The following is a 17,680-nucleotide window of genomic DNA, read 5'->3' as shown; positions in this document are numbered from 1 at the left end:
ACTTCTTCAATTAACTGAATTCTATAGCTCAAAAAATAAAAAAAGAGGGATACAAAGGGAGTCAGACTGGAAAGGCAGAAGTTCTCATTAAATCAAAGGTCCAATATTCATTACCTCCAGCATCTGGGGCTAAACACTAAACATGGAGATCATCAAAGGGGGTTTAATGGGTTAAATTGAGAATATAATCTAATTAAAATATTAGATACGAGTAAATAGCTCTTTGATATTCATCTGAAGGTTTCATTAAAATAGGTACTTGAGGATTGTATTAAGGGGGGATTATCACTTTTCAGCAGAAACAACAAGTTGAGGTTCCCTAATCAGAGATGCTTCAAAGTGTTACCATTCCGGTTAAAAACAAAAGTAGAAAAGCAGCGAGTGGCAGAGCATGGAAACATTTACCCAGCCCAGCTGGTCCATAGCGTGGGCACCAACGTCCTGCAGAGCATGGAAACATTTACCCAGCCCAGCTGGTCCATAGCATGGGCACCAACGTCCTGCAGAGCATGGAAACATTTACCCAGCCCAGCTGGTCCATAGCATGGGCACCAACGTCCTGCAGCGGGGCCAAAGGCAGCTCCCAAGGGCGAGGAGAAAGGAATGAGGTAGAAGCTGCGGTGGACATTGATACTCAAAACATTCCCCTTGCAGCCTGATCCATGTTCCCCACACTGGAAGACACTTTTCTCACCAACTTTTCCCCAACGATTATGTACATCACAAACTCCCACCTGGGATGTCTAACAGTCCAATTCATCCTTTCTCCATGAGGGAGGGCTGCAGTACAGTGGTCAGTTTTTCTCGTATGATGTTTGGAGTCTGCAGGGTGTATTTCAGCAACCGACCTGTTTTTGGGACAACTGAGGCATCCTGTGGACTGTAGGATCTGGGCCAAACTCACCCAGGATTCTGTAAAATGAAAGGTATAGGACTTCGCCAGCAATATATGTCATACCTTCTATGACATATATTTATATGTCATACCTTCTGTGACATATATTTTTGCCTTGAAGATATCCCTAATAATTTCAAAATACTTATAAGATATGGAGGGTTCTGAAAGCAGCTACAACTTGCTTCTCCTGCTCGTGTCTATTATGCAAAGTTTCCAAGGATGCAATTTGAGGTAAACTGGCTCCATTTAAAGTCTGTGGCAGAACCCTTTCCTCTTTCACCTCTTCACCTGATTGTCTTGCCGTGAAAGTCTTTGGTCTAGGAATCTTCTTGGCGTATTCCAGTGCCTAAAAACATTCAAATTGGGGGAACTGATTAAGAGAAAGCTGATTAAATTTCAAAGAAATTTAAGTGTCTCTATGTTGAGTCAAACTAATAGTTCTCCTAGGTCCTGATCTTGTTTCTGGCAGTGTTCTGTACTAGATGCTTCAGTGGCGACTGTGAGAAACCTCCACAGTGGGCTACGTAACCCATCACAAGTTGATTTGCTTTCTGGCACTTACCACTGGAGGCCATGTTAGATAACGAAGCAGCGTTTTTTCTTTAAAAAAGAAAAGGTAACAACAGAATGACAGAATCACAGAATGTTAGGGATTGGAAGGGACCTCGAAAGATCATTTAGTCCAATCCCCCTGCTGGAGCAGATGTGGTCTCCCCAGGGCAGAGCAGAGGAGTAGGAGAACCTCTCTGACCTACTGACCACCCCCTTCTAACCCACCCCAGGTCCCATTGGCTTCCTGGCCACAAGGGCCCAGTGCTGGCTCATGGTCACCCTGCTGTCCCCAGGACCCCCAGCTCCCTTTCCCCTACATTGCTCTCTAATAGCTCATTCCCCAACTTACACTGGAACCTGGGGCTGTTCCTGCCCAGATTCAAGACTCTACACTTGCCCTTGTTCTATTCCATTAAATTTCTCCCCGCCCAGCTCTCCAGCCTGTCCAGGTCTCTGGATGGCAGCACAGCTTCCAGTGTCACCACTCCTCCCAGCTTGGTGTCACCAGCAAACTTGCTGACAGTCACTCTATTCCCTCGTCCAAATCATTGATGAATATATTGAATAATCCCGGCCCCAGCACTGCCCCCTGAGGCTCTGCACTGGATCCAGGCCTCAACTGGACTCTGCCCATTGCCCACGACTCTCTGGCTTCTTCCCTTCAGCCAGTTCGCAGTCACCTCACTGCCCGCTCATCCAGACCGCACTCCTCAGTTCAGCTGTGAGGATGCTGTGCAGACTGTGTCCAATGCCTCACTCAAGTCAAGGGAGATCACGTCCACCTGCCCCTTAACTTTCACCCGTAGACTCTCAGCTCGCTCCTCATCTGTGCCTGGACATCACTCAAGACATTGTAGTTGCTCTCTCACATGAAGAGCAACTCCACCACCACGCCTATTGACCCCAACATGCGTCTATTAAGTTTATAAACACTTTTTCCCCCCAGTCTCATTAAGCTCTTGTCCTCAGTCATAGCTTGTAGCAGGGAGTTTTGCAGGTTAATATTACAAGGATGTAAACTGTAGTCAGTTATTAAAAGGAAGATCAAAATGGAGAAACTATTTTAACCTACTGTGAGTTAAATTCACGCTCTTCCTTTTCTTTGTACAAGGTCCAGAATCTGTCCCTGCATGCATTGTAAAGAGACTCTGTTCTTACCTTCTGTCTTGACACTGAAGATATGACCTGGGGTTTTGCAGGTAAACTCTGAACTGAAGCAATGCTTTTCTTATTGTGTTCCTTAATTTGCTTTGCATATTCCTTTTGTTGCCTTAACTTCTCTTTCTGACAAAAGGAAAAGAGGGTATGGTTAAAGAAATGTCTCAGTGGACCCACCTGTTCTCCTCTGCCTAAATTCACTTTGCACAATTGAAAAATAGATCATATAAAAGGGATCGCTTACTTTCTCTTTGATTGCTTCATAGTCAGGTCCAAGGCCTCCAAGTTTCACGTTTAGATTTATGTAGGTTTTTGAGCTACATGGCTGAAAAACAAACAGCAGTGATAGATCTTCCTTTATATGATTCCACAGAGAGCCTAACTAAAGCAAGTCCTGTAGCGGATAACCAAGATAAGAGCAGGATCCAACTTGCAGTCTCAGTCTTAGCTCTGGCACATCTCATTTGGAGGATGGTGACCAAAAAGACTGAGTTAATTGTGCAAGCCGAATTGCACTGTGTTTCCTTTGAATCTAAGCAGATAATTGCCAATCATCCAAATCACAAAGCAATACTTGCTCAGTCAAAAATGATCTTTTGTGAGCTTTATTTTTAAACAGCTTAAAGTGACCCATTTGACTGTTAGGACTCCAAAGAGACTGGTAAAGAGAAGCGGATAAAAGTACCTGATTTTGATGGTAAAAGTATGAGGCAAACGTTATTAGTAATAGTAACCTTTCTTTGTTCTCAAAATTGCAATGGAAAATTGTTCACAGCCAGTTGAAGAATACATGCAAAGGCTTTGGAAGTGCATGGGGAAGACAGAAGATGAGTGATGGGTGATGCCATTTCAATACTTCATGACATTACTACAAAGAGCCCAATGCTTCCAGAATATTCTTGATCTCTTTCAAGAATATTAGATTAATTTTTACAAATGGCCTATATTTTAAATACTTGTCAGTGGAAACTCATTATGATCAGCTCTATATTAATTTCAATCACAGAGTAATGCAGAAACACCAAGACAGTTCTATAGGCAAATAAAACCTACATTTCTGCAAAGGACATGTTCAAGTTAAACTCAACTGCAGAGCTACTGGTTTGATAGACTGAATTTTCCATCTGATGTTTCTTTGTGTCGGTTATCCCTTTCTTTTGTGAAATATTTACACTTAACTTTAAATTTAAGGTACTCTGAAGAGTTAATAATTTAGCTGTCTACAACGGAATTAGTTGTATACTGCATTTGTTTATTAGGGAAAGCTGGATTTTGCTGTGAGATATAAACAGTCTTCTTCTCTGTGGCATTCCTCACGTGAAGTGTGAGAAAACTACTGAAAATACAGCATAGAAACAGCAGATTGAACTCGGGGGAACAGAAAGGGAAGGAAATCTGCCCTTCAGTTACTATCATAATCCAGCTAATTCTTCTTAGACGCATTCAAGCAGCAACACACAAACTGCCTCCTAGATTAAACACATCAGGAATTATTCCAGCTTAGTTTGTCTGCCCTGAGACTCGGCGCTAACTTCTTAAACATTTAATTTGTCATGGACACACGGGGATATCTCTGTGCTGCTCCACCGCATCTGTGTTAACTGGTTACAATACAAAACTGCACACACAGAAAAAACAAAAAGAACCAAGTTTTAATTAGGACCAAAATGGGATCATCAGGAGACTTGTAATAATGTTTATGCTGTTAGCTTTACAAATCCTCTAAGTTTGTTGTTGTTCAGGTCGATTCCCTTGGAAACCAAGAGATTTGAGTTGGATAGCAAATGAGCGTGACCAGGATAATGGTTTGCTCAGATCTGAGGCCTGGCTACCTGCTGCTTTCTACAAATAGCTTTATTCTAAATCATTTTATCACTGGATAACTTAGAGGACAAACACTGCTCTGTGTGTTCTTAGAGCTAATCAAGACTGGAAGTGACACAGGTGGTGCTGAACCGCCTTGCTCTTTAGACTAAAATGATTTTAGTGTCCATTGCCACTTTTGTGCCTTGGTTTTTGATATTCTGGGCAAGTCGGTGTGTATCAGTGTGCTCTCTGGAACAATGAAATGTTCCTCAGGCTGAGGGAGCTGGGGCTCTTTAGCTTGGAGAAGAGGAGGCTGAGGGGGGACTCATTCCTGGGGATCAATATGGAAAGGGGCAGTGTCAGGAGGATGGAGCCAGGCTCTTCTGGGTGACACCCAGTGACAGGACAAGGGGCAATGGGTGCAAACTGGAACACAGGAGGTTCCACTGCAAGAGGAGAAGCAACTTATTGGGGGTGAGGGTGTCAGAGCCTGGCCCAGGCTGCCCAGGGAGGTTGTGGAGTCTCCTTCTCTGCAGACATTCAAACCCGCCTGGACCCCTTCCTGTGGAACCTCAGCTGGGTGTTCCTGCTCCATGGGGGATTGCACTGGATGAGCTTTCCAGGGCCCTCCCAGCCCCTCACATTCTGGGATTCTGTGATTCTGTGGAAATAGAAATGCAAAAACATGCAATGCACATCTCTTTGCTTACCTTCTTGCTGACTTTAGGCTGGTTTTGCTTTCCCATTTGCATGATGTACCCTTCTGAGTTGCTTCGGCTTATTTCCACTTGATTTCCTTCACCGCTTTCTGGATCTATGTCTAAACCACTTTCTACGTGTGGGATTACAGGTGGAAGCAGGCTGAACGAGTGCCTGGCCGCTAGATGAGCTTCTGTCCAATGAGTGATTTCTTGGGGATGTCGCTCCATCGGTTGTGTGAACGGGGAGGTTGCACCAGGGGCTGTTGGTGAACTGTGAACAGAAGATTGAGAAAGCCTCAAAAAAGAAAGAGGGGGTAAAAAATGTCACATATATACAGCAGAGAGCTCAACAAGCAATTTGTATGTGGCACGGTCCCTGCTCACAAAATATACTGGGATCATGAAGATGGAAAGATGTGTATTTCACAATGTCTGACTTTGCTTGCACTCAAGTGTGTGCAAACGGTTTAAATTAAATGGGAAAAGTTATATATGTGGAAACTTTCAGCCTGATTCAAAGCTAGCTTAAGATAACAAAAGCTGCCTTTAAATGGCTTTCGATCAGGCTTGCTGAGTACTGAAAGAATTAATTGTCTATGTGAAATAAACCCTTCATTTTTATTAAGGCAGGTGAGATCCTACATAACTAAGGATTTTGCTGCCTTTGCTCTGTGTAGCGAGCCAGGATTGGCACTGGAATGACTCTGGATGCTCACCCTGCAAGGCGGGTTTTGATAGAACCCTATGCAGCTCGCAGTAGATTTAGTTTATGCACAGTGCTCTTTGCCACCTATTATTTACACTTTACCTTTTAGCCTTTTGGAAGAAAACCTTCAGTTGTGGAAAATTCTATGTGCAGGAGAGCCTGGAGTTCAGAACTGCCCTTTTCCAATACCATATTTAAAAATCAACAGTTCTGATGAATCTTCAGTTAGTAGTAATCTCTAGTGGCAAATTTATAGCAAAATATTTTTATACTTTGGACTTTAAAACATTTTCTGGTCTTTTTCTATTCTTTCTGGGCATCATAGTGCTACGATAATGCTGTTTCAACGCTCCTATCCTTACCGTAAACTACCGATAGCGTAGTTTTGATGACTTTTATCCGCATAAATTTGTCTTTTGTGGTCCTGAAGCGGTACTTGATTCTTCACCAATTCTTGACAATTGGCATTAAAAGTAGATGAGATATTCCTCTGATTCGGATCTGCTTGACCATTGGTACTGTTGTCTCTTGCAAAAAGCTGCCCAGGGGAAGGGCTGTGTACATGCCGCTGGTCACGTGGAAGTCCATTTGGAGAATCATGCCGATATTTCTTGCTCTCCTTGCTGGTATATGCCGGATATATAACTTCTACTGGGTTAAATGTATGCAATGTTGGATGAAAAGGATGGGTAGATGTGGTGAAATCCTGATTAACAACATGTCTGGAACTTGGGAAATGATTTAAGCGAGTATCTAAATGTGCTGCTGTATTAGTGTCGGGGCAAACAGAAGGACTGGTGCACAGACATCTCCACCGCGCGCTGCTGTTGTCTTGCTTCACCCCCTGCACGGGACCAGGCTGAAATCCTGAGCTTTGGTGGTGACCGTGGTGCCAAGGCTTTGGTTCTGCTGCTCTTCCTGGCGGTTTTTGGCTGTCACTCCTTGGGAAAGCTCTCCCTGCGACACTCTGCTTGGATTTGATTTTATTTCTCTGGGACGACTTCTTTTGTTGATCCTAAAAGGAGTTATCAAAAGTGGGGTGAATTTCAGTAGTTGTTATTTTGTATGTGCATTAAGATCAACAATATATAGGCATATGGGTAAGTTTGCTGTCACAATGCTTTTCATGTAGCTTAGAATTCTACAAATTAACTGATTAGCTGATATTTTAACTAGATTACATTCCATGATTTTAATTCAGGACAACATTTTTATTTTAGACAGCCCTTAAACAGCCGTGTAGGTGACAATGAAGTCGACTTCTGAGCACGTACTGAATTTTGAACCAGTGTTGATGTGGTGCCTTCAACAAGCCTGAACAGGTGGGAGTGCACAGTCACCTGTCTCTTTAAAAATCAGGGGTGTATGGAGCCCGCCACCCCTGTTTAATGTACGCTCGCACCTACAAAAGGTTCATAGCAATGAGTATTGCGATGGAAACTAGTTTTAAAAGTGAGCTCTTAGCAGAGAGCGAAGTGTAAAAGGGAAAGCACCCATGTCCTAAAGTCTAAGAAATGACACTGTGGTGTATATGGAATGAGGCGCAAAAATATGTGCTCTTAAATGCATAGGACTACTTGTTTCTAATCCTGCAGACAAGTGGTAGCTCACTGTCAACCATCTGGGAAAAACATTTCAACAATCAAACAGGTTCTTGGTTTTTATCTTCTCATGGAAGTAAACTGTACTAAATTTCAGGAGAAGATGCTATGTACACTCAGATTGGTCCACAGTAGAAACAGACTTATGTCAATGATTTAAATGATTTCATTTCTAAACCAAGCACTCCTCTCTGTCCCGTGTCCTGCAAAATATTATCCAAATCACAAGAAGCAATCTGAGAATTTAAGCACACCAGGACTACTGTCTTGAGCTAAATGACCTACTCTAGAGCTGGAGTTTATCTAAGATTTATTACTTTCCAATTACAGCATCAGGTGCTGCCTGTTTTGAGGAAGGACATGGCTTTCCTTGTAGGGAATATACAAATCCATTCTCAGTCCATTTAATCTTTGTCAGCGCTAAAATCCTCCATTTCATCCTTCTGTCTCTCTAGGGTTCTTTTGTTAGCAACACTTGCAATCACTACATAGCATATGCACTCAGAATAAATACTTAATGGTAGGTATTAAATCCACATATAGAGCAGAATGTTTTGGCGAAAGCTTTAGCATTGGGGAACCCTGACTCCTGGTGCCAAGATGATGATTTGTTAGCTCGACCTCCGCTGTAACCATTAATGTTCTGGCACACGGTGCCGCTGGTGGAAAGCACAAACTGCTGCCAAACTGGGACCAGGCCAATGTTTTCCCATTTAAATGGAATGAGCCGCCCTGCGAAGTACCTCCTTCATTGTGAAACTCCGTATATAAAGCACGTCTCTCATAATGAATGGCAGCATAAAATCTTCTTTGTGCTTTACACAAGTGTAGCTTCCAGTCTTAAGTGAACAGCGGAGAATTTAAACAGTATTCCTGAATTACTTCAAATACTTGTACTACAAAGGTAGCAACTAGGTTTGCCAACAATAAATCCAGTTGGCTTGAAGTTCTGGTTCCGAAGTTCTTGGTTTTGCATCCGTGATGATAACCTGGTCTCTTTTATTGCTGCAAAGACTATCCCAGGTTTGTCAGGCCAGCATTAAAGAGATCTATAGTTTTACGTGTACATATGTGTGACCTTTTCCACTTGTAACTTTTTCTAGTTTATGGTAACCCCTTGACGTCCATGGGGACTTTAGGGGACAAGTAACACAGCAGTAGTTATGTTCTAGCTCACAATCCTCATGAACCATCAAACATGACCATGTACTAGTTTGTGCTTTTACATCGACCAAATCATGTTCTAAATAGATAAGATTCTTTGAGCTCAGAATTTCTTGACTTAAAATCATTCAGTATATAAAGCAGCATATGCACTAAATTTTGGAGATTATCTACTGATACATATCTAAGGATTTATTGTCAGTAACTGATATTTTAAAAGTAAGGAGATTACAGCTTTAAATATTCTGACTTCAACGCTTTTACATATATTTCAATTATCATGTTATATTGAAGAAGAGCCTTGAGCTGCTATGATTTCAGGTACCATTTGTCTTCAGGCTCCATTTTCCCAATCCGGAATGGCAGGACACACTGAACTGGTTCCTCATCAACAGTCTTAGGATCCGCAACCTAAAACCCAAGAATGTTTACGGCCACAGCCCAAACAGATGAAAGGATTTAAAAGTCTTGCGGAAAGACTGAGAAATAATTTGCCTCCTATTAAAGTTAAACCACTAAAGTTAGGCATTGTGTAATAGATAATAAGACAATGAACGGCTAAAAGAGAAAATGAAAAAGGAAGCAAAAATGCAGTTAAGAGTGGTATGGTAGTAGCGAGTATTCCTTCTACTTTTAAGAAGAAGAGAGGACAAGAAAATTGCAGGAAGTATGCAGCACAGAAATGTACTTGTAACTCTTCAATGTCTGTCTTTCTCCGTTTATACGAGAGCCAGTGGATGCACCTAATGACAGAAAAGCAACTAGAGAATCATAATTGTCCAAGCAATCAGCCAGTGTACCGCGATATTGATAGATGACATATACCATAGCAAGGTTTCGAACAACAGAGGCATGTGGAAAAAGATGGCAAAACGCAGTAATGTTGGTAGAAAAGTACAAGGAGTAGTTGCAGAAATAAAACAGCTAATACACACAGCCTGGGAACAATATCGAACAGCTTGTGCAAAATAGCACGCCCTGCAAACAAGAGGAACATCCTCCCGTGGCCACAGTTATAGTAGCATGATGGCTGGAAATCAAATTTGAGCAATTGTTTGAGAGTGGCTGCTGGCACTACAGATTTCAAAGCCAAGAGATACCCTTGTAAATATGGCAATAATGAAAATTTTCCTTGAAAGTGTATATTTTCTTCCCAAGCTATAAAACTTCACAAAAAACACAGAGAATCCCAGAATGTCAGGGGTTGAAGGGCCCTGGAAAGCTCATCCAGTGCAATCCCCCATGGAGCAGGAACACCCAGCTGAGGTTCCACAGGAAGGGGTCCAGGCGGGTTTGAATGTCTGCAGAGAAGGAGACTCCACAGCCTCCCTGGGCAGCCTGGGCCAGGCTCTGCCACCCTCACCCCCAACAAGTTGCTTCTCCTCTTGCAGTGGAACCTCCTGTGTTCCAGTTTGCACCCATTGCCCCTTGTCCTGTCACTGGGTGTCACCCAGAAGAGCCTGGCTCCATCCTCCTGACACTGCCCCTTTCCATATTGATCCCCAGGAATGAGTCCCCCCTCAGTCTCCTCTTCTCCAGCTCCAGAGCCCCAGCTCCCTCAGCCTTTCCTCACACGGGAGATGCTCCACTCCCTTCAGCATCTTTGTTGCCCTGCACTGGACTCTCTCCAGCAGTTCCCTGTTTGGAAGAAGCTCTTCCTATTGTCCTTGACCCCTCTCACCAGTTTAATTCTAAGGACGCCTTAGCCTCCCTAGTTGCATCGCTACAACCTCTGCCAACAGCCTGATGTTCTCCCCAAGTGGCCAGCCCCTCCTTCCATGATCTGTAAACTCTCCTCTTCCACTTGAGCACACCCAGCAGTTCCCTGTTTAACCACGCAGGTCTCTTGGCTCCGTTCCTTGACTTCCTACGTGTCGGGATGCTCTGATCTTGTGCCCGCTAGAAACAGTCCCTGAACACCAACCAACTATCTTGGGCCCCTTTACCTTCCAGCAGCCTTGAACAATGCTGCTTTATTCATAGTAGTGTTGTCCCAAATTATCTTGCTAAGTACGATAGCAAGTGTGACACTGGCTAACACAGGAGAACTTGCACTGAGAAGAGATTTGTGACCAAGAGTATTATTAACTGAAAACAGCATGAAGGAAGTGTTAAATCACCTTTGGGGGTGAGAGATTAGGACGACTAGGGAAAGGTAGGCTTTCTGGTGATCTCATTGCTCCAAATGGCAATGCAGACGCTCTTAGTTGTGAGTAGGAGTGTTCCCAAATGAAAAGTTAGCACACAGGTTTCCTGAGCTGTGAATCGATACAGCTTTGCAGGCGGTAAGATGTTTTTGGTGGAACCAACTGACTCACTGTATTGATAGTTTACTGGGCAGGTAAAGCATACTTCTACATTATCTCTTTGAAAGAGGAACAGGACACAACCTCTGCCAGCATTTTTTGTGAACTATTCTATTAATACCAATCAAATTGAGAAAATGATCAAATGAAATTGCATTTTGAGAATCATAAGCTGTGTAATGCCTATTCTGTTAAATTGAGGCCCATAATTGCTTCTCTACTGAAAAGATACAACAAAGACAGCAATCAGGGCATGTCATTATCCCAGACTAGAAAACCGGCCTTTGCAGTGAGGACTTCAAAGGCTTGTGGTTCTCGAATTGCATTTGGCTGCTATTGTTGAAGCGCAGGCAATCTTGATTAGGTGTTTACACTGAGGTAAGGCGCAGTGCACAGAGAGTCTGAGTGCCTTGGTCTAGAGCCATTAAAAAATTGTACATTATGTTCCTTGCTTTGAAGTAAGGGGCTTGTAGGTAGGAAAGCAACTCATATTGAGTACAGCTGAGCTAGATTGGGCCACTACTCCTCTCTCTTCCTCTCTGTCTCTCTCTCTCTCTCTCTCAAAGAAACTCATCATCAGGTTCTTAAAGAATCAGGCAACACTGCAAAGAACTTGATGCTTTAGGAAATGCTATATAAATTAGTAAATGCACAGATCAACATGCATTTGTGGTATGTTTTGGTACATGCAGCACAGCTGTAAATCTCGCAAGAATGAGGCTACAAATATTCTACCTAATGTTATGCCAGTTGAAAACAAGCTGTACGCAAAGTACTTCAATGTGAACACAGTTCATTACCTACAGCGATCATACTAATAAAACCAGCTTCAACACCCTGCAAAGCTCAAAATAATCGAGTTGAGGAAGAACCAGTGTTCCGAACGTGTTTGAGCACTCCAGCAGAAGACATGTGGCTTGTTTGCTTCTTCTCATACTTGGTGTTTTTGCACTTTTGATACAGTTTTCCAGGCGAGGTGACAGGCTCTGATCATCAAGACGTTTCCATTGGGCCATCTTTCACTCCCCTCCAATGAGATGGAGCAATGGATGTCTCAGTTAAGAACAAGAGAGGTAAGTACTCCTTCCTACACTTATTTGCAGAAAATACAAAGGTAGCTGACAGTGATGCTGCTGCAGCTGAACCAACTCATTGAGGAAAGAAACACACCTTCCTACACGCAAGCTGCCTGGCTCCTGCTATCCCACAGCCCTGCTCTCCCCATGGCTACTTTAGCAGTGGAATCTTAGTCCTGACTTTAACATCTTTTTTTTATTACATATCTTTGAAAAGTGTCTACGCAATGAAGTCCTGATCCCTGGCTCCAATACTTACATATGACACATTTTCAGAATTCCCCAAATAGTAAACATAATCATATCAACACAGCTTTCATTAGCAGCAATCTACACTCATTATTTTTACCATCAACCAAATTATAACTGAAAAAAAATAAGTGCTCTTAATAGCTCTGATAGAAAAAAGCTTGTCCACCACCACACTCATTGTAATGTAGGCAGCAGATGCCCTCTAGTGTTGTGTCAACTGTTCATTAGCCTTGGAAAACGTGTCACTTGAAGCAGAAAGTCTCTGTAGTTTTGCAAGTTAAGAATTTTCTATGCTACAACTCATGGAATGATTCAATGACTCCCACCTTCCCATTATGCATAATAAGTAGCAAGTAAAAGCAACAAACTCATGTTTAATCGTTCATTAGGAACTGTAATTACGTTTCCACTTAATCCTTAATACAAGTTGGCTGACATTTTACAGTGAATCACAAGCAAGCTGGGCCCTTCAAATCCAAGTACTCCCCATGACTTCTACCTGCTGACTGATTTCAAATAAATGTTCAGGCTGGCTGTGAAAGCAAGAAGGGGGAAAGGCTGGCTGACCACCCAAATAACACACATTTCTTGGATACGCCTACATGTGTGGCCCTAAATGATAGTGATAAGTAAGAGTGTGCATGGCCCTTGCAAACAGTGTGACCACAATGTGTTTTCTGGTTCTTAATCATACCTACATGCGCTTTTTTGCTATGACCAATGCGGGTGGAAAAACACGAACACAGCTTTTAAAGCCAAATGGTGGCATCAAGGTTTCCTACTGCAGTTAGAAGAATTGTGAGTGTTCTGCTATTAGAAGCAATTTGCATTTGCTGCATCAAACAAAACTTGGAATATGGTATTAGCAGAGATAATCATTATCAAATTCATGTTGGCCATCACCGGGGTTGTGAGTAAACGAGGACTTGTCAGTTATTCCATAAAGCGCGAACAAGATTCTCTGGAAATCATAAGTTACCAGTTGTGTGATAGACTGTGAATCTACTCACCTCCTCTGCAAACCGGACCATGCAGCCATTCGGTTTTAACACTACACAGTCCTCAGTTTATACCAATTAGGAAACACGTAAAGATTACCTACCTGCTCTTGAAGAACTTCTTCTTCCTTCTTAGCGTGTAACTGAAGATAGGAATCTGTCTTCCCTGAACGTAATCCTAAAGTCCGTTTATTTCTTTCCACAAAGTCTTTTTTTTGTCTTCGAGGTGGATCTTCTGGAATCTGAAGAGAAAACGCGCTGCCGTATGTACTGGGACTATGTTTGAAATGACGGCCGGCTGCAGGTTCCTTCCCGTTGCTATGTAGACTGAGAGGTTCACTGCTGATCACAGCATCGGGTTCATGAAAGCTTTGTAATTCCGTACCTGTACCAAAATCGGAGAAGGAACCTTGTGACCTTGCCTCCTGTTGATACATTTCTGCTGGGGAGCTATTGGAATGGAGGTAAAATGGATCTTGTGAGAAGTCCCCACTGCTTCCTCCAGCAACTTGATGCGATTTTTCTGCCTCCGAAAATTCCGCTGCCTCTTTCGTGTTCTTCCAGTTAGGATTGTATCTCAGGCTGAGATATTTGACCACAGACTGTTGTTTCCTGTTTAAGAAAGGAACACAAAGCTATTTATGTAAAAACTCGGCGTGCAATTTGAGCCAACAAAAGCCCTGCAAATATGCTCAGCTGAATGATTTCAGTGCATAAATTGTGGCAATTTGTGGGACTGGGATCAGAACAGTTTTATCAAATGTTTTTTAGCAGAAAATTTAGGCAGGACCTCCTCTTCATTTTAAAATTTCATTACCTCCAACAGGAGGTAATGGGGGGTGGTCAGTAGATCGAGAGAGGTCCTCCTTCCCCTCTACTCCGCCCTGGTGAGACCCCATCTGGAATATTGTGTCCAGTTCTGGGCCCCTCAGTTCAAGAAGGACAGGGAACTGCTGGAGAGGGTCCAGCGTAGGGCAACAAAGATGATTAAGGGAGTGGAGCACCTCCCTTATGAAGAAAGGCTGAGGGAGCTGGGGCTCTTTAGTTTGGAGAAGAGGAGACTGAGGGGTGACCTTATTAATGTTTATAAATATATAAAGGGTGAGTGCCATGAGGATGGAGTCAGGCTCTTCTCAGTGGCAAACAATGATAGGAAAAGGGGCAATGGGATCAAGCTGGAACACAAGAGGTTCCACTTAAATTTGAGAAAGAACTTCTTCTCAGTGAGGGTAACAGAGCACTGGAACAGGCTGCCCAGGGAGGTTGTGGAGTCTCCTTCCCTGGAGACATTCAAAGCCCGCCTGGACACATTCCTGTGCGACCTCACCTAGGCGTTCCTGCTCCAGCAGGGGGATTGGACTAGATGATCTTTTGAGGTCCCTTCCAATCCCAAACATACTGTGATACTGTGATACTGTAAAAGGAGGAAAACCAACAGGAAGGAGCCAAACACATACAAATTGGCTTGCAGGAGATGCGTGGGCAGTGGCAGAGTGAGGACAGTGGGAGGAAAAAGCTTTTAACACTGCTTTTTCTGCACTGGACTTGCAGTATGGTTCTGGTCTCTTGGGCACTGACAAATGGTCAAGCCTTTCAGAGGGACATCTATAGGCACTGAAACCCGGTTGACTCTTCAGCCCCTATTAGAAACGTACTGATCTGCTGGATTCTCCACACTGTGGCACAGTGCATTGTGTTAACATTTCCATAAATCATGGACTCTTCCTTTCTAAATGAGTTACGTGCCTATGCCTATATTTTAAGTGGCTCCTAATAAGAAAATAATGTGTTTCTCTGGCAATGCTTTTCATTTCAGGTAAGCATTGGTGCCAGGGTATTCTGCATACTAGAGATCAGGTGATTTACACCGGTGAAAACGTTATTATTCCTAGTTGCCGTACACCACAGGTAAACAGAAATAGGTGACCATATTTTGAAGTGAGTACAGAAATACGTGATATAATTGCAATGATTGAAACGATGGAGTATAATGCTAAAGAGTTCTATTGTGTGGAAATGTGTGCACAGCAGCCCGATTGTGTTATGGAGGCCAGGTCACCGCACAGGAACAAAATGAGTGTGAAGAGCCCCTTCACCTCTAATCATCTGCAGACAAAAAGTGCACCTTTTATTCCTCCCCCCGACTTGATATAAAGGTTAGATGGACTCTGTACTCATCAACAAAAGTGTTGTATGCAGACAACAGATGCAGCGTTTCCTCTTCAAATTCCGAGGTTAGTAATGGATGTAGAGAGGGGGTTTCATATGTATATGCTGTGATATTTGCTCTGGTTAATGGACTGTGTTTGAGTACTTACTAGGCTAAGTTCAAACAAAATAAAATCAAATTTCCATTTAATGAAGAGCCTCACATTCAGCACAGTATTCAGTCAAAAAAATTACTAAAAATTAGAGCATGTTTCTAGTACAATTAACATCATTTGCACTCACAATAAAATATTCAATAACTGGCCATTTTGCCTGTTGAGGAGGTGAATAAAAGCATGCTATTAATCATTTAGCCTTCATTTGTTTGCCATTTTATTTTAAGTAGACAATTAAATTGAAACTGCACATTATTATTACTTCAGGTTTAATTTAATCCCTTTAAACTTGAGAATTATTCCCAATTTATACAGTGTTAAACCTTTTACGCATATGGCAGCAAATTAGATTTTATTTTAGGTACCAAGTTAACACTTTCTAAAGAATGTTTAAAGGTGACAGTAACCCTGGAAATTTTAATCTTAGTTTTATACAGCTATAAGGACAAAACTGCGTTTATTCCACCCACCAATTTTCACCTCTAAAGAAGTGGCCCTGTTTGTTCAGCACAAGTCTTTCTGTTAGGAACGAAAAGAGGATGTGTTGGCACTGGTTTTGCTTTTCTTTCTGGTCCTTTCTCATAGCCCAGCTCCAGAAACCCTCTGGTCCATGATCTCAGGGCTGCTGCACCACCCCAAGGTTTGATGGTTCCATCTCACCCTCCTACACCGGTGTTTCAGCCAAGAAAGCGGTTGCGGTCGTGTTGGAGAAATGGGTGTAATGAGTGTGGCTAAGGTGAAACAGCACATCTTTGTGTGTAATTAAGTCCGTAGGTGCTCTTAATAGCACTTTGGCAATACAAACTGGTCTTGAATATGTCGTATATATCCTGAGGAGCATAAAGTGTAGTGTCAGAACTATTCTACTCGTCTACTAAAATCCTATGCCTTACCTTCCGCTGCCAACATTCTTTTGTATTTCATTTGTATATTGATTTGCATCAAACTCCGCTCCTTCTTGTTCTTCTGAACTCTCTTCCTCCAAGCTGTCTTCTTCTAAGCTGTCGTTCTCCACCTCGTCAGGACTCAGTCCTACCAGCTCTTCATTTTCCCGAATCCGCTGCTGGAGTTGTATCTGATACTCTCTCTCCCGAACAAGGCTTTCGAAATCAGAGTCTTGGGAGTCCCGCAGGCTGGGGGTGAAGCCCCCTTCTCTTACAGATGACCTTTTCCAATTCGCAGGGTGGAAATCTGGTTGCGTGAGTATGCGCCGGGGAAAACCTGTTTTACTTAGGTTGCAAGTGTGTGGAGAAGAAACTGAAATATACTTTGTATCTGAAGAATTAACTCCATGTTTTGCACCGATCATATACACCAGCCCTGTATTTGAAAAACGTGGGAGTAAAAATAAAACGGTTGTTCACTCTATGTTAATGATTATATTTGTTAAAAGCTGGAATAGAGGATAGTATCATTGGCTTAGGCTTGGAATTTGATCTTTTATATTAAAACTATTATTTATTCTCATCAGTTACAATGATTTTCCTTTAAGTAGTTAATATCAAGGTCCTGATGCAGCAAATACATGACTTATTACTATGAAGAGTATCTAGTACTAGTATTTAGTACTCTCTAACTAAAATTTGAGTGGTAACAAAGCTAATAATATATAAACAGCTTATGAAAAAGAAAATTAAGCTAAGACAAAGCAACAAAACTTTGTCTGTTAACTTCTGAGGACTCAAAGAAATCTTATATGTTCTTTTCATTCAACTTTATACCATCTTGACATGTAAGCTATCAGCAAGAAAGTGTGTGGCAGAAAAGAACTGGAACACTTAAATTAGAGAGGTTCTTTTCATTTGATTGCATTTAAATGTTCGTAAGTCATTTGCACCACCAGATACTTCCAAGAGGAATTGTCTGGAAGGCCAGAGGCAGCAGAAATGCACATTAGTCAGTTACATCCCAATCCAGCCCTTTAAAGCTACTTGGTGAGTTTCACTTCAGCACACGGGCAACTGTTGAGATACGGAAATGCAAAATATAACTTCTAATTTTTCAGGGTTGCCACTGCTTGTCACACGCGAGTTTACCCCCGGGGAGGCCTCTGTCACCTGGGTGGCTGCCGGTGTCCATCGCTCCGGTCACATCACCGTAGTCCGTGGCCTGGGAGCCCCTCAACCCGCCTGGGAGAA

General features: G+C 42.6%; 1 protein-coding gene across 1 annotated transcript; it reads right to left on the bottom strand.

The window, feature by feature from the left end:
* Positions 1-483: 483 nt before the first annotated feature.
* Positions 484-17,666, bottom strand: JHY (junctional cadherin complex regulator). Its single transcript, XM_065855792.2, has 8 exons — positions 17,600-17,666; positions 16,436-16,862; positions 13,323-13,830; positions 6,184-6,836; positions 5,125-5,386; positions 2,853-2,933; positions 2,609-2,734; positions 484-1,244 (listed from the first exon to the last, which is right to left on the bottom strand). The coding sequence occupies exons 1-8, from the start codon at positions 17,619-17,621 to the stop codon at positions 1,041-1,043; spliced, it is 2,283 nt and encodes a 760-aa protein (XP_065711864.1). The 5' UTR covers positions 17,622-17,666; the 3' UTR covers positions 484-1,040.
* Positions 17,667-17,680: the final 14 nt, after the last annotated feature.

This window comes from Patagioenas fasciata, chromosome 24 (genome assembly GCF_037038585.1).
Source record: "Patagioenas fasciata isolate bPatFas1 chromosome 24, bPatFas1.hap1, whole genome shotgun sequence".
Classification (NCBI taxonomy): domain Eukaryota; kingdom Metazoa; phylum Chordata; class Aves; order Columbiformes; family Columbidae; genus Patagioenas; species Patagioenas fasciata.
The sequence above is the reverse complement of the archived record's forward strand: the minus strand, read 5'-3'. Positions and strand labels throughout refer to the sequence as shown.

Coding starts and splice junctions, on each gene's coding strand:
- JHY (XM_065855792.2), bottom strand. CDS start 17,621: ATGGACACCGGCAGCCACCCAG. Junction 13,831..16,435: donor AAGAATGTTGGCAGCGGAAG/GTAAGGCATAGG, acceptor TTTCTTAAACAG/GAAACAACAGTCTGTGGTCA. Junction 1,245..2,608: donor CTTCAGTGTCAAGACAGAAG/GTAAGAACAGAG, acceptor GAATGTTTTTAG/GCACTGGAATACGCCAAGAA.